A 21,227-nucleotide genomic window follows, 5' to 3' on the forward strand; every position below is an offset into this window, starting at 1 on the left:
CCCCCTGTTCGCCCTCAGTTGCGGGCTGGGCTGCTCCGGGGCGGCAGGCGCATTATTTGGGCGCTCTGCCCTTTTTCTGTCCGCCGCCAACGGCGGGCAGAAGATCGGCTCCAGAGGGAGGTGCCTCAGGACCTCCTGCAGCCTGGTGTTCTCCATCCCTCCCATGGAAGCAAACAACTTATTCTCCCTGAAGGAGGAGGAGAAGGAGAAGCATCTCCATCTCGGCCTTTAGGCGGTCCCCTGATCCTTTAGGGTCCATCGCGGGGGGTGCTTGAGGGGCCGCCATTCCCATCTCGGAGTAGGCTTTCAGGGGCACTTTTGTTTCCGATTGCATGATAGCGAGTTCCTCCCGCATCCTTTTGTTATCCGCTCTGAGGGAGCGGATCTCTTTGCTTTCATGCCGTGACTGCAGCTGCTCCATGGCGGACTTAATAACGCTTCAAACGTCGTTAATACGAGTTTGAGTTCTCCACGCTCTAACGCTTGGGCAAAACTGGACGAAATTCGGCCATAACAAGCCAGGTTGCTACAGTGTACGTTAACTAATAAGAATTATATTATGTACGTAAAAAATATTGAACATAAAAATAGTCATATTTTAAAAACTAGTCATTAATTAAAGTTGCAACTTTACACAGATGATCAGAGTATTAGAGGCTATATTTTCACAAAATTTCAGCCAAATCGACCGAACGATTTTACCGATCATTTTGTGCGGGGTTCTTTGTTAAATATCAAAAGGTGTCGCCATCTACACGAGTATTGGCCAAAGGTATGGCGCCATCGCTCGAAAAGATCGAAAGTCAAATGGCGTTCTAAAAGTTTTAAACCTGTGTCGAAAGATGGCAGTAAATTTACTGTCACGAGAAAATTTACTTTGACAATACGTCTCTATACTAAGTTCTCTTTGCTAGTACCTAATGAATTGGTATCATTAATATGCACAGCATAACTATAAGACAGGACTTAATGATAAGATAAAGACTTCGTCGCTAGTGATTAGGTAATATTAATGGCTTTAAAATACTGTTACATTTAAGATTATTGATAATTTCAGGAAATTCAATACTCCTTATACTGTATCATAACTTTATACAAACCAAATAATGACTTCAGTATTGTTATTGAACCAAATGATTGTGATTTATTTAATTTATTGTTTACTTCATTTATTCGTGATTTTTTTGGAAAATTATCTACTCTTTTTTTTACTAACAGAAATAGATCTACACGTAATTGAAGACTTTCTGATCATTGTAGTTATTTTTTCACATTACTAATGTTAATCTATGGAAACACGTGATTTGATTCCTTTCTTCGAACATACTTTGTGAAACCCCTTGACAGTACCTATTTTAATACGTACCTAATAATTTTTAATAAACGAGGCTAACACTATCTTAGTATTATACGCTCATTGTCATTGATTGGACTATCCATCCGAAAGGGGTCATCCATAAATTACGTCATACGTATTTCATGATTTTTGAAACCTGGAGGTTTTCCTCCCTTCTCCTTGTATCATATACCCACAACGGAATGTACTGTCTAAATAATAGGGATTGAAAATTAATATATGTCGAATCGACCTATATTAATTTTCGAACAAAAACAGGTTGAGGCTTATAGGATGTAACCAAACGAAGTAGCCAGTAATAGGCGTTCCCCTCTGCCGAAAATAGGCGGCCAATGGTCATACACAATGTATGGACCAGGGACCGGCCCGCTATCCCTTATCGGGGTTTTATAAGGGTATTGCATAAGGCTTAACTCACCATACCCTTTGCCAGACAAAACCCTTTGTTTTGCTTTTAAAAACCCTTATATAAAGCTACCACATTTGAGTAATCGGTAGCCCAAATACCCTTACAAAACCCTTATCATCCGCTCACCAACACCTTGCATATTGCTTATAAGGGTTAGCCTTATAAAGGGCTTCCCTTTTAGCATATAAGCGTGCTAATTTAAGTCGTCTACCTTGTTCATAAAGCACACATTACTTCGAATCCGAGCGATCGTTGGCGGCGACGGCGGCGTTCTTTGACTAGGCACGTGTTTTATTTTCTTTTCATACACTACCATAGATATATACTAATCCTGTCTCTTTCACGGAAAGGGAAACCTTTATAAAAAGCGCTTAAAGATAAGGGTAACCCTTATTAAGAGCTAGCCTTATTTTTGGTTAGCTTTTCGGTAAGGGTTAGTCAAAAGTAAGGGTATGAATGGGCTTGCAGTTTAAAAGGGAGTCTTTTAATGTGTTAGCCGTGTTTAAGTGTCGCCCATTGAAAGGGTTTTATCGCGGAAAGGGTTGTCCGGTCCCTGGTATGGACTGACGTTTATCTGACATAGCTATTTTTATGTTACGTATACATTTGACGTACCCCTCCCTCGCAAAAATCGGCAGTCTGTTTTGTACGGAAAATTACAGACGTAGCGTCTCCGTTTGGTTATATCCTCCTAGTCCCGTGGTGTACTATCAAGATCGTTCGTCGTCATCCCGTCTGGACTGGCTGTAAAGGGCTCTCCACACAAGTGCGCGAATCGCGGCGCTAAGCCGCGAACGCGAGTGTGGAGTCTAGTTCGCTAATCAGCGAAATCGACTCCTCACTCGCGTTCGCGGCTTCGCGCCGGGTAGCTGGAGCAGACTGGCGTACTACATCGTGTGGAAGGTCGTCCGCCGTACGTTTGTTAAGGTGCTCAGATATACGTGAGAGAGAAAGAGATATCCTTACGTGATGAAGGTCACGATCCGGTACGACCGTCTGCTTATATCATAGCTTAAAAGTCATGAATCTAGTATAACTGGATCGGTCATGAGGGGTGGGGGGAAATGACCGAACGGGATAGTCTTATGTATCTTTCAGTAGGAGTAGCAGAGAAAGCGATGTTATTGTTTATCCTTCTCACAGTCTCACATTTTTCTTTATTCTCCACTGTAAATTTTTATGGTTTATGATCGGCTACAAATCTAATCGACCAATCATATTGTCGCATTGCGTATGTTTCGTCCCTCACGGGCGCACGCGTATAGCTCATCTATGTAATGCTAGGTCTATGTTTAAAGTAGTAATTTTTTTTGTTTATACTAGATTCATGTTTTTTTTTATGTGGTCACCTCACTCATCGAATGACATTGACAGCTGTCAATCACAGTTTGTCCGTCCGTGGGCTTTCCAACCGTGAAGTAAAATATAAACTTTTATGCTGAGATAAGATAAAGTTTTGAAGATATATGTTGCTTAAAACTGATAAACTTCACGAAATGTATCGCAGCAATATTTTTTTCTGTGTAATCTGTAGAAATCGTTAATATAATGCGGCGTATAACTAAGAAATTATTAACATTTTCTATCGGCATAGTGTTTGTTATAATTTATTGCGAATTACTTATTTATTATGTTGTTACAGCACAGGTGAGTGCTTTTGTTTACTATTTAATTGTATTTTAACATATAGAGTCAAATTTACTGTGTTTTGTTTGTTTCTTTTTCAGTGTTCTTGGCCAGAATTATTCCCATCAGGAAGTCCTGATGAATTAAAGGCTTTAGTCATAGCTGACACGCATTTATTGGGCCCATACAGGGGCCATTGGCTTGACAAATGGAGACGAGAATGGCAGATGCATCAAGCTTTTCAGTCTATAATGACTTTACATCAACCAGAAACAGTATTTATATTAGGTTGGTTTTTAATTTATATATAAAAATTTATTTTTAACAAGCAGAAACGTCTGCGATCGATGCTATTAAGCTTAGAATAAATTTAAAAGTGGAAAAATTACTGCCTTGGGTGAAACTTGAACTCACATCGCAGACGTTTCTGCTTGTTAAAAATTAATTTAGAATGGGTAGCACATCGTAACTGGTGAATTTCCAATATGACTTGGAACTCCGGTGGCCGTTTAAGAAGTGTAACACTCTTACGGTAGATGTCGCTAGGGTCCCCTGGACCCATATAGTGGGAAGATTTGCTAACTTTTTTTTTTTTTTTTTTTTTATACCACGTCGGTGGCAATCAAGCATACGGCCCGCCTGATGGTAAGCAGTTACCGTAGCCTATGAACGCCTGCAACACCAGAGATATTGCACGCGCGTTGCCGACCCTTTAAAAACCTGTACACTCCTTTTTTGAAGAACCCCATACTGTAGCCCCTCGGGAAAACCTCGGCAGGGAGCTCATTCCACAGCCGAAGCGTACGCGGGAGGAAATTCCTCTTAAACCGCACAGTACGCGACCATTTAGGTGCTAGGGTGTGAGGATGAACACCCTGCCGATGGCGAGCGGTGCGGTGATAGAAAGCGGCCGTTGGCATCATGTCAAACAATTCTTCAGAGCACAGCCCATTGTACAAGCGGTAGAACACACACAAGGAGGCGAAGTCTCTCCTTAGACTCTGCTAACTATGGATAAGGTCTTGGTGGCTCAGTTGGCAGAGCGCTGGAGTATCGATCCAGAGGCCGTGAGTTCAAGTCTCACCCAAGGCAGTAATTTTTCCACTTTTAAATTTATTCTAAGCTTAATAGCATCGATCGCAGACGTTTCTGCTTGTTAAAAATTAATTTAGAATGGGTAGCACATTGTAACTGGTAAATTTCCAATATGACTTGGAACTCCGGTGGCCGTTTAAGAAGTGTAACACTCTTATGGTAGATGTCGCTAGGGTCCCCTGGACCCATATAGTGGGAAGATTTGCTGACTATGGATGAGGTCTTGGTGGCTCAGTTGGCAGAGCGCTGGAGTATCGATCCAGAGGCCCTGAGTTCAAGTCTCACCCAAGGCAGTAATTTTTCCACTTTTAAATTTATTCTAAGCTTAATAGCATCGATCACAGATGTTTCTGCTTGTTAAAAATTAATTTAGAATGGGTAGCACATCGTAACTGGTGAATTTCCAATATGACTTGGAACTCCGGTGGCCGTTTAAGAAGTGTAACACTCTTACGGTAGATGTCGCTAGGGTCCCCTGGACCCATATAGTGGGAAGATTTGCTGACTATGGATGAGGTCTTGGTGGCTCAGTTGGCAGAGCGCTGGAGTATCGATCCAGAGGCCGTGAGTTCAAGTCTCACCCAAGGCAGTAATTTTTCCACTTTTAAATAAATATATATAAAAACACAAGATTTCACTAGGGTGACTTATTACTCTGGTAATTTTAATTAATATTGTAATGATGTAATACATCACATCACTTTTCGGACACATACCAGTTTTAGGATTTTGAGAAATTGTTAATTAGAGTTAAAAATTTCAGGAAGTTAAGATCTATGAAATATCTTAATGACCGGCCTGGCCATAAAAATTGTAGCACAATGAACTGGAAAATAACATTGAACAAAAATTGTAGCATAATAAACAGGAAACTAACAAATGTAAGCCACATAGCATATTTACTCCTTTCCTGTCATGTTAATGAGGTTGGCAACTTTCAAGTATCTACTTTGGTTCTATGACATTTGGCTTATGCAACTTGCCATTTTTCTTAGGACTGACAGGCAGGTTAAACCTATGCTGGTGCCATCTGTAAAATATTTTGAGAGGCCAACCCCATTGTAGATTTCTAGTACCTACCTGTTACTTTTGTGTTGCTACCTTTGGTAGACAATGCTAATAATAATAACACCTCCCTTACATCTCATTAAAGTGTCAAAAGGGCCTCTGTGTTGGCTTCGGCTCTGTGCATGACTTCCAAATGCCTGGAACACTATTGTTCCGTGATGGGTAAAGACTTATAAAATTAAATAACATATGATAAACAAATAAATAACATAATAAACTGAAATAAATAGGTCAATGGGCATTATGAGCAAGTGATATAAATTATGCCATTTGACATACTATGTCCACCGTTTGCACATTGTTAATATTTTATGCTATAAATTTTAAATAAATGATTAAATATACACATGAATACAGTTTTGTTCAGGAAAATGTTAGCCTTTAGCTCTAAAACTGATCATTCTTGGATTGCAGGCGATCTTTTTGATGAAGGTGAATGGACCAATGAGAAGCAATTTCAAGACTACGTGAAAAGGTTTCACACATTATTTCCAGTTGATGATGGTGTAACCATGCAGGTTATAGTAGGAAACCATGATATAGGATTTCATTATAAGTATGTTTCTTACCTGTATTTTATTCATGTACCCATTGAGATGTTTTTGTTTGTTAATGTTTATTGTGGTTACATGTTTTAGTATTCGGCCTGGTTCAGCAGAACGATTTTTCAAGGCACTCAATACATCGTCGGTAAAACTTGTTACAATAAAAGGCAATCATTTCATCCTCGTAAATTCAATGGCAATGGAAGGTGACTCTTGTCATTTATGCAGGGAAGCTAGGTTTTCTTTAGACAAAATAGCAAGTAAGTTTTTATTAAAATATTCAATATTTTTTATGTCACAATTTGCTTTTGTTTTTATATTACTGCAATGTTCTGCCACCAGAGTACAGCACTAGCCCTTTTAGTAAACCATAGAGTAACTTATACATACTGTACGTTAAGTTTTCAGAGATAATAAAATATGACATTGATGCATCAAGGCGGTTTATTTCCAGTTTCTACCGGGAAACGCGAATCCGAAATTTCGCTATCTGCCTCTTTATCTCTGCAAGAGTGACAGAGATGTTAGATAACGAAATTTCGATTTTCTTGTTGCGCGATAGACCCTCAGATTGTGGTAGTGGCGCACTCTACGCAGAGCTTCGCGTAATATTCCCTATTCGTCGTACTCCGTAGGAGCTACCTCCTAATTGTATGTCAAGTTCTGTAGATTATTAGATAACAGATTACTTAAGAGCAAATTGTAGTTCAAGGTTTAACTTGGCTTACCAGAAAACCAAAATTTAGGAGGGCAAAATAGATGTTCATCTTCCTCGCGTTATCCCGGTACTTTTGCCACGGCTTCTGGGAGCCTGGGGTCCGCTTGGCAACGAATCCCGAGAATTGGCGTAGGCACTACTTTTTACGAAAGCGACTGCCATCTGACCTAGACCTAGACCTTATTGGGATTAGTCCGGTTTCCTCACGATGTTTTGCTTCACCGAAAAGCGACTGGTAAATATCAAATGATATTTCGTACATAAGGTCCGAAAAACTCATTGGTACGAGCCGGGGTTTGAACCTGCAACCTCCAGATTGAAAGTCGCACGCTCTTACCGCTAGGCCACCAGCGCAGGGTAAAATAGATGTTAACCTTAAAATATGATAAACAGCAACTTAAGTATAACATTAAAAGAAAAGTTGATCAGCCAAATATAAGTAAGTTTGTTTCCCTTTCAACAGCGCTTTTTGCCTTTCACATTGTGTATTTAGTTAATTTTTAATTTATTTTGTAGAGTCACTGGAATGCTCAAAAAATCCACTTGAGTGCACTGAAATTCCAAATTTCACCTATAGTCAACCAATACTTATGCAAGTATGTATTATGTACATTATTAGGTATATAGTAACTTCTGATAAGTTATCATTGCAATAAAAAAATTAATGCCTTTCTTTCCAGCACTTTCCTTTATTTAGAACATCAGACGCACAATGTACAGAACCTGATGCTCCACCATTGCCGTTAAGAAATAAAAGATTCAGGAATAAAATAGATGCTTTATCACGGGAGGCAACAGACTACCTTACAAGAAAGTTCAAGCCGCGAGCTGTTTTCGGAGGACACACCCACCATGGGTGTTTAGTGCATCATAAGGATGATAGAAAAGACAGCAATTTTTATGAATATTCTGTGCCATCTTTTTCATGGAGGAACAGACCTGATCCTAAATATATGCTGGTATGTTATTTCGTCTTGTTTATACCAAAGATAGATATAAATCAAGAAAATTTGATTCTCGATCAGAGGGCGCTACTAGCTTTGGCCTACTGTCGTATAGATGGCGTTGACGGTTTCGTTTGTTATTTAACAATTTAAACGCATATCAGTGAAAGAGCATGGGTCAAAATCATAAAAATAATTAATGCAAATAAAAAAGATCATTTATCCATATTTAAATAAATGTTATCGTATTTTTATAAATCTCTCTATAGATGGCAGTGAATTTACTGTGGTTACAAAATCTACTATGACAGTACCGCTCTAACTTATTATATCCTCTTTGTTTATACTATGTAAAGCTTAAACTTTAGGAATGAAATTACCTTTAAAACCTCAATTTTTATGACTATTGCGTCCTTTCTCTTTCATGGAGCACAAAACCTGGCCCATAGTATACAATATGCTAGTATAGTACTTATTTCGTCGAAATTTTACGTAGCCTATTTACTAAATTGGGCTAATAAGTAATAAGTTTTTGGCAAACATTACATTTTTATCACTGACTGTACTTTCCTTACCACAGGCAACTAATACTCACCGAGACAATTCTAAAAACCCAAACACAATTAGGTTGTGTTGTTTCATTACAGAGTTCCTATGGCCACCACCTGCCTCCATCATGTCATCTCATTGTACCTATTGTACTAGTTTCATTTAACAAGAGACGATGTTTGCTGGATAAACTGTTAACCATCTTTTTGTTTTAGGTCACTATATCACCACATTCCTACGCAGTAAATAAATGTGGTTTACCAAAAGAAACAACCATTGCGGTGACTGCTGTGATTCTCGTCTTTGCAGTGTCTTGTTACACGTTCAAGATGAGATTGATTGGGCGGAGTTAAAAAGGCGACTAAATAAGGTGGGAACACTACTCATTTGTCATGTTAAAGAAATATTCGCCATAATACTTTTAATTAATTTAGGTATGAAATGAAATCAATTTGTATGTTATACAAATCTCATTTTATGGTTATATTTTATATTTGACAATAAATATTTTGACAAGATCGAGCACTTTGTACACTATACACCTTACATTAACAAACTGAACATCATATAGAACTTCAATTCAAGTAAGTTCAAGTTGCAATACATGTTAGTTCCAAATTATCACAAAAGAACTTATGCTAAAGTTAGGATTCAGCTGATTTTATGTACTAAGAAGTTAAGGAGGTAGATAAGATGCAACAATTTGAAGAGATTTATCGATTACTTAGAAAAATAAATACTGATACAGGTAATTGAAGTGCATAACTAGAGCAATAAAGTCTCATTCAAAAATGCATTTTATTAGCAAGTGCGAGAGACACCCACAGGCTTAAGTACCAAACAGTCATTTTGATATTAGGCGATTCGTAACAAGATCGCGCATATCGTACGTGTTGTCTTTAACACTAAACTTATTCTTACTTAGGCAAAGCCGCAAAGTAAACGCGCTCTCAAAATGTAACGTCAACCTATTCGTATTATAACGATCCAATAAACTTTAGTCTTTAGAGCATCTAACACTTAAAACTAAAATCAGTCGGTCAACTCGAAAATGAGTCGTTTAAAAAGGTACATAATCTACTGAGCATTGATAACTAGCAACTAAATTACTCCAAAGAACAATAAAAGCTTAAGAATACCACCTATTTTTAAGGCACCTTTTCGTATAAATGTCACTGACGTCTTACATTTTTTACTAATTATATGATGATTTCTTCTTTTACATTTTATATGTTTTCACTACAGATCGTAGTAATAGTTGCGTGTCAAAATTATACACCAACTTTAGACTTTATTATAAATACTGATTATTGACTACACCGTTATTCGTGTAAATTAACTACCCTTACTCTCTATCATGTTCATTGACAATAGTCACGTACATTCACCACTACAACACTTGGTAACTCACTATTCATTTGTTCCACGAAACATTTAACAAGCTATGAGGACAACGTCGTCGCCCATAGCACAGTTCTATAAAAATATTATCTGTAGTACTCTGGGTTGTTGTGATGTCTGCATTTGGGTGGGTAGATCGTGGGAGCGGGATCGAGGGTGCGCGTGGCCCCGGTGCGACCGCGGAGTTTGCGTCTGCGCTTGCTTTTGATGAAAACCAGTGTGCGCATGCCTCGCAGACGAGCATATGACCGCATGAAGATACCGATCGTATCGGCACAAGTTGGAATCGCCTCCGCACGCCAGGTCCAAATATCCATGTCCAGATTTATCAGACTTGCCGGTGTGGAATGTTTTCGTCGGTTTCTCGCTGATCGTGTACGATCTGTTTCGAAGCTTTTGATATTTCATTGTTATCTCTTCCTCATTGGCAACGGATTCACAGGGCTTTCTGTGAACAACAAACAATTTTTTTTAAACTCAAAACACTCAAAAGTAAGCAAGCCTTCCCATCATAGGATTCGCTGTTGTACCAAAGAGGATATAATAAGATAAAGCGGTACTGTCATAGTAAATTTTGTAACCACTGTAAATTCACTGCCATCTATCGACATATTTTAAAACTAAAAATGAATTATAAAAATACGTTAAAATGTATTTAAATATGGATAAATGATTTTTTTGCATTCATTATTTTTATATGATTTTGACCCATGTTCTTTAACGGATATGCGTTAAAATTATAAATAACAGACGAAACCGTCAACGCCCTCTATACGAGAGTAGGCCAAAGCTAGTGGCGCCATCAGATCGAGAATCAAATTTTCGTGATTTTCGAGGCACGTTTTTTCCTTAAGACTATCCATCTATTACGGAGTTATATCTATCTTTGGTTGTACTTATATTAAGTAATTTAGTTTTAATACTAACCTGGAGGACTGAAAACTCAGGTGGTTCTTTTCCATGTTAGCCTGGATGATTTCAAACAGTTCACGTCTTTGTAAACTGCCGGAGCGTTTTTTCGTGTGTTTGCGTTCACGATGTTCTTTGCGGTGGTATCGGTGAGTTCTAGTGGGTTGAGGGGGAGGCGGGCGTTGGACTGGTCTACGGTCGTCTGAACACGACGATTTTGATGAAACGTCGTCATCTGGAGATCTCTCTCTGTGCTCTTCCTCACTTTGCTCATGTTCTTCGGGTTGATTCGTAGTCGTGGCCTCTCTTCTACGTCTTCTCCGGCCTTCCCGCCTGTCCCTATGGCTACGAGCATTACCATCCTCAGGTACGACTGTCAATTTTACTTGTATTGTCTTTGAGCCATAGTGGGGGACCGTGACCGATTTCCCGATTGACTCGTATATCGTAGACACAATGCCAGCAATATCCTGTAAGCACAAATTAAAACATTTTTGGTTACCATTCATTACAAATGACAATTTAATTGTTGCCAAGTAATTTATCTACGCATCTATCTTCCGCATTTTAATAAAATATGGCGATCATGATTGACAGTGAATATTACGTACATCCTTAGTCATGCGTCCGTGCCCGTCAAGATCGTAAAGAGTGAAGGAGAACTGAACTGGTTTTTGCTTCGATGATTCTGGATGCTGGAGCTCGACGTCACATGTCAATTCCTAAAACGACAAACAGGTTAAGTTATTATAAGCCACCAAGAGGTTTACTTAGGAAGATATGTATAAGCTTATACATTAGCGGTGGGATATCAACGCTACATTTATGAATGGACTGAAGATAACCGGCGGCGCCGGCGCGCTCCGCGTGTCATTGGACAATGACGACGGCGTTCTTATCTCACGCTTCAAAAGGAAACTAGCCGCGCCTTTAAGATCACTCGGATATTATGCCAAGGAGATTGTTTGGCTCGCGTTGGGTCTTACCTTACCTACAAAGAATGCGCAGATATCAGAATACAAGGGATATAAATGGTTTGTGGGTGTATCGCGTATCCATTTTCTGTACAAAACGTCCAGATATACTGACTGTTTGGAAACAATATTTCAGTGAAGGCAAGCTGTGTAGATTGTACATACATATATGTTTTTTCAAGTTGTACCTAGTCTTGGGTTGATGGATGTTCAAGTAAGGGTCGTGTTTCGATGCGGTCGTATCACTGCGTCGGTGGCACTCGGCGAGTACTTAATAGCTCGGATATTTTGCATTTAGCCCCGCGAGGAATACAATTCTTACCTCGAATCTCAGTCTTGGCTTGTCTTCGCTTTGAACAGGTGGAGGTGTTGGGGGTTTTGGTTCTTGGTGATGTCGATGCGGCGGCGGCGTGGCCGGCTGCAGGAGCGCTCGTGCCTCGCTCGGCAGAAGGTCCGGCGGCGCTGAGCATTGCGAGGCTGCTCGACCGACAAGCTCCTCCGTGTCTGTCCGCTCGCTTTCGCCGACTGGAATTTGAAAAACATGATTGTAGTAGGTAAGTATTCAATCTGGAACGCTTTACTGACTTTGGTGTAAGATTGGAATTCCACCTATTCTTTATTAGAAAGTAAAACGTTTCCTGCTAAGAAAAAAAAAATCATCATATAATGCCTATAGACTTAAATAAATTAGATGTTTTGCCTATAAACACTATTACATTATTATGATACTTATGATTTAATTAAAATTGAATTTATACAAAAATATCCCATTGATTAAACGGTAAAATTGGAAATCTAGGAACAACTAGGGCTGTATTGAATATTGATACAATGAAAATATTCACAGACGCGGCTTTATTTTTAGTTAGCTTAATCCAGGCAAGTAGTAAACTGTTTAGTAAAAAAATTGCTTTATTAATGCTATCTATCACCGCACTTCAAAGACATTCCGGCAGGGGGGTGTCACTGCGCAGTTTAGGTATATTTGGCCGGTGCACCGCCCGGGAAGGTGTATGGCAGTGGGCTGCCGCTCGGCTCGCACCATAGTCGTGTCACGTGGCGCTCGCGCAAAATTGTAAATACGCAATGGCTTCGAAACCTAAATCGCGATCTAATCTGTATAAAAGATAATGTTCTGTTTACGGATATCTGAATAAACAGAAGAACAAGGAAGCAGAAAAAACATTTTTTTTTAATTCCTGACTATATTGACCGACATATTTTCAAAGGAATAAGTACTTCTAGGGATAAGTCCGCCTTTGTACATTGTATATATTTTTGTTCTTTTATTGTGTTTGTAATCTGTCTTATGTACAATAAAGTGTTTACATACATACATACATACATACTTCTGTGGCATACCTACTTCCTTGAGAATCAGACATACTATCTCCGGCTAAAAAAATTATGTTTACAGAATCAACGTTTGTAATTCCTACATATTTATCTTAAAAATAATAAATCAGTAGGTATAGGTACAAAAACTTGTCAAGTGACAACCCCGTGCTGACACTCGCAGCTCGGTCATGAAAATGCGGCGCGCAAAGAAGATTCACGGTTCGTGCGCGGTTATAAGTTTCAATTTAGCTTGCAGGCGGCGTGTGTAGGTATAATTTTATACCTAAATCTGGCTTTTGTGAAGAAGTGAATTTTCTGTACGATAGTACTATTAGTTATTCTGTGATTCCGGTTTGACAAACAAAATACGGACCATCAACTACACAACACACATTGATAATACCGATAAATAACTAAACTACGCATATGATAATAACTTATAAGCCTAGGTCAGTTACCGCGACAACAAAAATATTCGTAATCATAACTTCGGCGACGTAGATATTGGTATCAGGTAGAATAAACATTGACGTTCCTCGAAACCATAAAATTGTTGAAAACACAAAAACAGACTTTATTTCAATTTATAGCTCGCAACAAATAACACGAGCAAGAAAAATACGACACAATAATCGGTGAATGACAACGAATGGAAATACAAGGCGCCGGCGAATCTCAAAGGTTGTCTGAAGCGGCCGGGCGGGCGCGGTGGGGCCTTTATTAGATTCCTGGAAGGGCCGAGGCAAGGAGCCGATCGGCCCAAATGCGAGCCACAAGACCACATCTGCCGTTTAAAATGTAATTTTTCTCGAAAGTTGGGCCCTTTACATGATCCGCAGCGATTATTTGGATAGATTTTTGACTAAGCTTTTAGCTTCGTCACTCTGGAAGGATTAGTAACTGAAGTAATGAGCGAATTGTTTAAAAAAATCAAATTTTATTATTTTTATAGATTTCAAAAATATAATGTCACGATTACAGCGGATGCGTTTATAATTTATAATAAAACAACGTCAGATTAATTATTTAAACAAGAGACGCTTTCCAGATAGATTTCCGTACATTGACCCGCCTGTTGCTATCTCTATTGCACTCGCATAATTATATTGCTGTCAACCTCGTATAGTGACATCGGCATCATGGGCGGGACAGCAATAATAATAATTATGCTCGTGCAATGGAGATAGCAACGGGCGGGTCAATGTACGAAATTCCATCTGGAAAGCGTCTCTGCTTTACTAACAGAGTTACATTTTATATTTGGCGTAACTATTATCGGATGGTGAGGGATGGCTAAAATACCACTAGCCGGACTAGCCCCTTTGCCTAGCCTAAAGGACCCGGTTATAGAGGCCGCAAAAACAGCTATTCTTGTATATATTTATATATTTCGGAGATCTCAGAAACGGCTCTAACGATTTCGATGAAATTTGCTATATGGGGGTTTTCGGGGACGAAAAATCGATCTAGCTAGGTCTTATCTCTGGGAAAACGCGCATTTTTGAGTTTTTCCGAGCAAAGCTCGGTCTCCCAGATATTGTATTCTAAAAAATGTGAGGGGTTTGATGCGGTAAGTAATATCGGGCATCGGCACGGGCCTCAGCTAACATAGAAGTTACAGCGTATAGTTTATATGTGCGCAGTGTAGGTAGGGACTTGTAGGAAATTTGAGAATAAGATTGCTTATCACAATAGTAAGCCTAGCCGGTAGTGAACCTGCCTACGAACCAGGTAGTCCCGGGTTCGAATCTCGGTAAGGGCATTTACTAGACCGCGAGCCAGGAACAAATTTCCATGACCAATCGCCTCCCGGGCGATAACTCGTATAGTGGTTAACGGCTGTGTATGATGAACCCTCGTGGACGTCAGCTGCTGCTCCGTTGGTGGGCTTAGGAATGGCAGCCACCGAAACACGTAAAAAATTTTTGTTGTCATCGCCTCCCGATTGATACTTCGTCACAAATGATAGTTTAGATGCTATTATGAATTAAAAAACCGGCCAAGTGCGAGTCGGACTCGCGCACGTAGGGTTCCCTACCATTACGCAAAAAACGGCAAAAATATAGCGGCAACAGAAATACATCATCTGTGAAAATTTCAACTGTCTAGCTATCACGGTTCATGAGATACAGCCTGGTGACAGACGGACAGACAGCGGAGTCTTAGTAATAGGGTCCCGTTTTTACCCTTTGGGTACGGAACCCTAAAAAACTAGTCAGCCGGTTGTATCGCGATGGAAAGTCCGCGAGCGTGAGCTGGTCACGTGAACATGTAGAAAATACATGCCGTACCTCATTATGATAGTGGTATCAAAATCATGAAACTGCATGTAGCGTTCCATTAGGCGTTTCAGTAAACACAGTTTATACATGTTCATGCTACCAACTAACGATCTTTCCACCGCAATACAACCGGCTGACGAGTTTTTTTTAAATTTATAATAGCATCTAAACTATCATGTGACGAAGTATCAACCGGGAGGCGATGACTGACGAAATTTTCGCCTGGCCCGCGGTCCATATATATTTGTTGTTTATCACGAATATTTATTTTGTTCCTGCGTTATGGTTTTGATCAGGGATGTTGCGGATGCCGATTTTTTGACATCCGCGGATGCGGATTTTTAGGCTCACATCCGATGCGGATGTCGAGATTAGGCATATAAAAAACGTCACTTTAGTAATTTTTATTTAAGAAAAAAACGAAACTTAGTATTTGAACAAGAATATAGGTGCCCCACAATCGCATTACTATACTAAATTCCAAATAAAACAAATTATTCACTTCTTTTCGCTGTCCGTCACGGGCTAAAGTTCTCGATCGACGAATCACAAAAACGAAACGAGATTCCTATTGGCTAATGACGAAATTACCTAGAACTTACGCCGCCGTTAAGACGTTCCTGTACCTACCTGTTCCACATCCGCATTAAGCTCCGCATCGATATTATGCGGATGCGTATGTTGAAAATAATGCGGAAGTTCCGCGGTTGCGAATACTCGCAACATTCCTGGTTTTGATATAAGTGTGTCTATTGTCGCTTACCTATTAGTACAAGCTTTGCTTTGTTTGGGCCTATGTCAAGCTGTAATTTGCTATTTTTGTTAGTTTCGATTTCACGTTTATTGTTTATATTATGTTAATTAGCCACGTAAATTTGATGTGTTAGTCATTGAGTAAAACCACTTGGTAAAAATCATTTTGAAAATTAAAGTAGCATACCTACACAAACACCACAACTAGGAATAGAGTAGCAAAACGGAACAATATAAAAATTTGACACTTCCGTTCCGATCGCGAGACGAGACTGCTCCTAATCGTACTTCAAAATAGACAGAAATCGCTTTGATCTTGTGTTATATTTCATTTCGAAATATCTAGTAAGATTATAAATTTCTGAAGGCGAGCCTCCGTCTTTCATTTTAAATGTGCTCGTAGGCAATCATGTCATTCATGTCAAACATGTGACGCAAGTTTGTTAATAAAGTTTTAGAAGCTAGAGTCGTGCGGCGTTGCTCATTTGATTAACTTCAAAGGGAAAACTTGAAAGCTCTTCGCCGAAGCGGAGACAATGATACCTTTTATATAAACATCAAAGAGATCGCAGCCTTACGCTCACAGCTTCTCTTCAACAAACGTGTCGGTCGACATGGCAAACAATTTAATAGTAACCCTGGCACAATACAGGAATTTTTCGGGAGATGCTCACTGTGCTTTTGTTGCATCACCGTTGGCCGTGTTCTCAGTGCACGGGCAAGAGATAAACATTTCACGGAACTAAGAACTACTTTAAAGTCACGTTTCCAACAGTTTGTCTAAAAAAACCTTTCTACTCAGGTACTGAGAGCAGTTATTCGTGATTGATGGCGGTAAAAAAATAAAGGGGGCTTTAGAAGGTTGTTCAGCATGATATTATGTAGATTGTAGAATAGTAGACACGTCGTATAGTTTACGTCTAGGTCATCGAAATAACATAGTTTACTTTACTGTTTAGTGGCGTTAGGATTAGGAATCTTTCCAATGCTTTGCTAACTCAATCCACAGTTCTGTTACCTCTAAGTACGTGTAGGTCATGGAAATGAAGATTGTTACTACCATACCTACTCTCCTAATTAGTCATAATGTTCTGTCAAGAATGTCGGTATTTGCAAATTTTAACAAGCCCGAGGTAATGTTAGAAAAACACTAATGTCGAGTAGCTTTAAATAAGTTGGCCAAAATGGTAAAACGTCGCACTTAAATTATGTAGGTAGGTCCACCTAAAAATCTTAACTCGGTCTAGTCCAAATATTCCGGTAATTCAGTCAGTCTCAGCGCTTTTCTCAGAAATATCAATTGGTATCAACAAATAATAAGGTTATGAAGTATATTTTTCCCCCAAATATCGTCACTACAACGTAAATAAACAATACTTGCCAGCAAGAATTCATCGGTCAAAGTGAGAATGGTGGCAGTCCTTAATCACGAGCGCGGCACGCGATACAGATTTAGTTAAGCAATGTTTTGTTGTGTTAATTAATACTTACTGCTGAATTTCTTGTATCCATTTCTAAACTTGTTGCGCCACCACTTGACGAAGTGGTGTGCCATGGGGGCGTCCGCGGCAAATGCCGGAGCTTTCAACGTCTCGTAGCACGTCATGCGCTGCGCTCACGCACGCATCCCGCACACATCAAAAGACGCCGCTTGTTCTCAAGTTCACTAAGAATATTTTAAAATCACTGTCACAATTATCACTTTAATTCACAGCACAAAGATGAAATCTGCCGGCTTCAATCCTAATTTGATTGCCGTAAAACTTGACCTAGTTGTCCGCGTGAATGCCGGGTGTAAACATTCGTCAAACGTCCACTCCGCGTGGCTGTCGTCGAGTGACTGACTGACTGAACGAACGAACGTGAAAGAAACGAACTGAGTGATGGAATGGAAGAAGGGGCGCGCGGCGTGGATCGGCGCGGCGCGGTAACTGGTAAACGAGGGGTGGCGACGGAAGGGGCGAGGACGATTCTCCGCCGAGTGAGCGGCTCGGCGGAGCGGTGGCCCTACCACGGGCGTCCAGCGGAGTAAGGGACGGTAGTAGGTACTTACTATTAGTTATTCTGTGGTAAGGGCGAATGCAGATTCTGTGTTCGTCTTCGTACCTCAACAAAAAACATTTTCTTCAGATTTTACGCTGGCATTTAGTCCCTATAACTTAAAACCGAGGTTATACCAGGCACTGCTTAATCGGGAGTCAGACTTACACTGGTCAGGCTGAGTCGGCGGCAGACGTTGGGAAAAGAGCACAGCTGCGAGAAGCGGTTCTTCGGCTTCTGAGCGTGACGACGATGTAATCGCCGGACCCTATCGCGGTTTGTGGGCAGTCATTGCAACTTCACAGTCGTGCACCTACACCTACCTATCCATCCGTCTTTGGAGAGGTCAACCAACCCACACTTAGATCATGTGGAAATGAGTATTTTAAAACTTCTAAACATTTCTTTTTTGGGTAAATCATAATTTGTGATATGGTAAATCATAATTTATCATTCAAATAAAACATCATTAAAAATTACCCTGTTAGTGAAATTGCTAGGTATCGAATTTTATTGACAGAAATACCTTGGATTATCGGTTATATTTTAGCATTTGAAGGGTACACGGAAAGAACATGTCTAGTCACTGTGACAACATTTTGAGTTATCGCTGTTTGAAAGGAACGATGTAGGTAATTAACCATATTATTTTCGTGTAGTAGTGATTTTAAAGTGAGAAAAAGAGGAGATATTTATAATTGCAGCGGTAACAGAAGTTGTAACTAATAGTTCATTGATGGCTCTATATTTTGAGATTAAAATCTCATTTTCGAAAAAAAGTGACTAGACATGTTCTTTCCGTGTACCCTTCATTTAATGTCATTTATGTACCCTAAAAGTTAGTGAAAAGATATGTAAACCCAGATTTATTTGTGATCAGTGGTGAACTCGGGATCAAAGAAGTACTTACTTAGGTATTTCTCTCTTATTCGAAGAAGCCTACCTAATGCAATATTAAACCTGGATCAACTAATAAAATGTGTACCTGAATGTTTAATAGAGTGTACAATGTACATATATGTATTAAAATTAAAACACAAGGTTTTTATTTTTCCAAACTTTTATTCAAATAGCAGTCTTGTTGGAATTAAACACCCTTTGATTTTTGATAAACAGTATAAACATCCCTTATATCGAGTTCGAGGATGACTCAGCTCAAGACGCTTCAGAGAGGCTTAAATAATCACGTATGTTAAAATTGTTTGTACAGTCAAGTGTAAAATATGGGTGCACAGTTGCACACATCATACTCAAAAATATGTCCCATAGCTCTTATGTCAGCGAATTAAGAACTATGGGACATATTTTTGAGTAAGTTATATGCACCCATATTTTTACACTTGACGCAAAAATTTGTTCTAAAAAAATACGATTTAATTTAATGTCCTCTGTCTTGTGTTAGTTGAACTCAGGTAGCCAATTTCTCCGACTTACAAAAAAATTTGTACTTAGTTCGGTAAAAAACTAATGCGTAACGAAAAGACAAACAAGAAAAGCTACCGTCGCCGTCGGCATCATTCGTTTAGAGCCGGGCGGTTAGAGCGCAGCCGGCCGGCGGCCGTGTGAAGAAAGCCGACAAGGGTTATTGTATCCTGGCCGAGTCAAAGGTTTAGGAGTACCTGTATGTGTGCACTCCGATTACACACAGTTGTTACGGGTTTCAGGTCACGGCTACACTGGTTTGCCTAAACGGTCGATTTGCCCGCGCTCGGTGAGCTGCGAGATACGGGAACACGCGGCTCCGAGATTTTGAATCGATGATAACGTGTAGCGCTTTGCGCCCTCACGAACATGCCGTGCCTTGCCGCAGTTGCCACCGCCACCAGATTTGGTGTGAGTGGTGTGAGCATTGTTTTTCAAAGTTGCAAGAATATTACTTATGAAAGCAAAAGAATGTAAAAGATCGTATATGATTTTTAATTGTAACATTTGCTGTGACTTATTTTTCAAAAGTGATTTGTAGGGTTCCGTACCCAAAGGGTAAAAACGAGACCCTATTACTAAGACTCCGCTGTCTGTCTGTCCGTCTGTCACCAGGCTGTATCTCATGAACCGTGATGGCTAGACAGTTGAAATTTTCACACATGATGTATTTCTGTTGCCGCTATAACAACCAATACTAAAAACACAATAAAATAAATATTTAAGTGGGGCTCCCAATACAGTAAACGTAATTTTATTGCTGTTTTTTTTTGCGTAATGGTACGAATCCCTTCGTGCGCGAGTCCAATTAGCACTTCGCCGGTTTTTTTAATAAAAAGGCACGCCAAGATCGCCTACCTTATTTCTAATGTTAAAAAAACGAACTATAGCTGTATAGCTATGAATCGTTTGACTTTTGTACAGATGAATGACAAATGACAGATCAGATAGACAAAAGTTCTATCTGTCATTTAGACTTATGTATTTGTAAGAAAGGGATAAAACATAATTTAACTAAATCAGGCCCATAAAGTTTTATGAAGTGTTTATGAATAAGGGTGTTATAGTGATTAAAGTTGAGTTTCTGGCTAATATCATTAATGTCAGTTAATATTGCACCTGGCGAATGCTTGATATTTGCATACTTATCAAAAAATTATCAAATACAACACAACATACCTCGACTTGCGTCCAGTCTAGTGTAGGAAATGTAGGAATGGTTGGAATACGTACTGTAAATTAAAAAAAAACTCACTTTGTGGAGATTTCAGTCATTAATTTTAAACATGAAATATAAATGGTTTTTACTTACTTATATAAATATGTAATAACAGATTTGCAAGACCGAAGTGATACAAAAAAATCACATACATATCACTAGGTTAAAACGTTGCCCTAATATATTCATGCGTAAAACTTGTATTGTAGATTTTTTCTTCTGTTTTTAACAGACCTCGCTTTACCTCGGCTCCTAAGGAACGAAATTACGGGTGCTTCGAAAAATCGTTTTATTGGGTCTCCGGTCTCCACTATCATCGTACAAAGTGGCTTGCTTCCATCTCAAAATGCAGCTTTTTGAATTCACTACAAATAAGCCAAGAACCCGATGAAAAATTCTCATCATGACACTTATTTATTGTGAGATTGTTGACAGGCTGTACGATTACTCATAACATTATACATATGTCCGTTCCCCATGACTTCTCAAATAGGCCAAGAGCGAATATAACACACATTTTGGGGGGGGGGGGTCCCGTCCCTATAATTCTGTTAATTGAGAGCGCATCCGCACACCAT

The 21,227-nt window shown here is 39.4% G+C and overlaps 3 protein-coding genes across 3 annotated transcripts in view; 2 read left to right on the top strand and 1 right to left on the bottom strand.

The window, feature by feature from the left end:
• The window catches only part of LOC134755833 (ras GTPase-activating-like protein IQGAP1), a 23,041-nt gene extending 21,643 nt beyond the window's left edge, over positions 1 to 1,398 (top strand). Inside the window, exon 13 of the mRNA XM_063692446.1 lies at positions 1 to 1,398. This exon is cut by the window's left edge and continues 1,236 nt beyond it. The gene's annotated coding sequence lies outside the window, so the exon portion shown is untranslated.
• A 1,766-nt stretch (positions 1,399 to 3,164) lies between these two features.
• LOC134755852 (metallophosphoesterase 1 homolog) lies at positions 3,165 to 8,833 on the top strand. The gene is made up of 7 exons (XM_063692484.1): positions 3,165 to 3,413; positions 3,494 to 3,680; positions 5,970 to 6,111; positions 6,194 to 6,360; positions 7,335 to 7,414; positions 7,499 to 7,777; positions 8,527 to 8,833. Exons 1-7 carry the CDS (start codon positions 3,315 to 3,317, stop codon positions 8,662 to 8,664), a joined length of 1,092 nt encoding a protein of 363 aa, XP_063548554.1. The 5' UTR covers positions 3,165 to 3,314; the 3' UTR covers positions 8,665 to 8,833.
• On the bottom strand, positions 8,763 to 17,904 carry LOC134755849 (protein naked cuticle homolog). The gene is made up of 5 exons (XM_063692482.1): positions 17,460 to 17,904; positions 11,918 to 12,120; positions 11,233 to 11,343; positions 10,640 to 11,091; positions 8,763 to 10,160 (listed from the first exon to the last, which is right to left on the bottom strand). Exons 1-5 carry the CDS (start codon positions 17,572 to 17,574, stop codon positions 9,788 to 9,790), a joined length of 1,254 nt encoding a protein of 417 aa, XP_063548552.1. The 5' UTR covers positions 17,575 to 17,904; the 3' UTR covers positions 8,763 to 9,787.
• Between the last annotated feature and the right edge of the window lie 3,323 nt (positions 17,905 to 21,227).

The sequence above is a fragment of the Cydia strobilella genome, chromosome 3 (genome assembly GCF_947568885.1).
Source record: "Cydia strobilella chromosome 3, ilCydStro3.1, whole genome shotgun sequence".
Classification (NCBI taxonomy): Eukaryota; Metazoa; Arthropoda; class Insecta; order Lepidoptera; family Tortricidae; genus Cydia; species Cydia strobilella.

What these genes read in the sequence shown, in the direction of transcription:
- LOC134755849 (XM_063692482.1), bottom strand. Translation starts at nt 17,574, where the DNA reads ATGACGTGCTACGAGACGTTGAAAGCTCCGGCATTTGCCGCGGACGCC. An exon ending in AGCCAAGACTGAGATTCGAG is followed by an intron (nt 11,344 to 11,917) that starts GTAAGAATTGTA and finishes TTGTCGTTTTAG; the next exon opens with GAATTGACATGTGACGTCGA. An exon ending in CTGAGTTTTCAGTCCTCCAG is followed by an intron (nt 10,161 to 10,639) that starts GTTAGTATTAAA and finishes TGTTGTTCACAG; the next exon opens with AAAGCCCTGTGAATCCGTTG.
- LOC134755852 (XM_063692484.1), top strand. Translation starts at nt 3,315, where the DNA reads ATGCGGCGTATAACTAAGAAATTATTAACATTTTCTATCGGCATAGTG. An exon ending in ATTATGTTGTTACAGCACAG is followed by an intron (nt 3,414 to 3,493) that starts GTGAGTGCTTTT and finishes TTTCTTTTTCAG; the next exon opens with TGTTCTTGGCCAGAATTATT. An exon ending in GTCAACCAATACTTATGCAA is followed by an intron (nt 7,415 to 7,498) that starts GTATGTATTATG and finishes CTTTCTTTCCAG; the next exon opens with CACTTTCCTTTATTTAGAAC.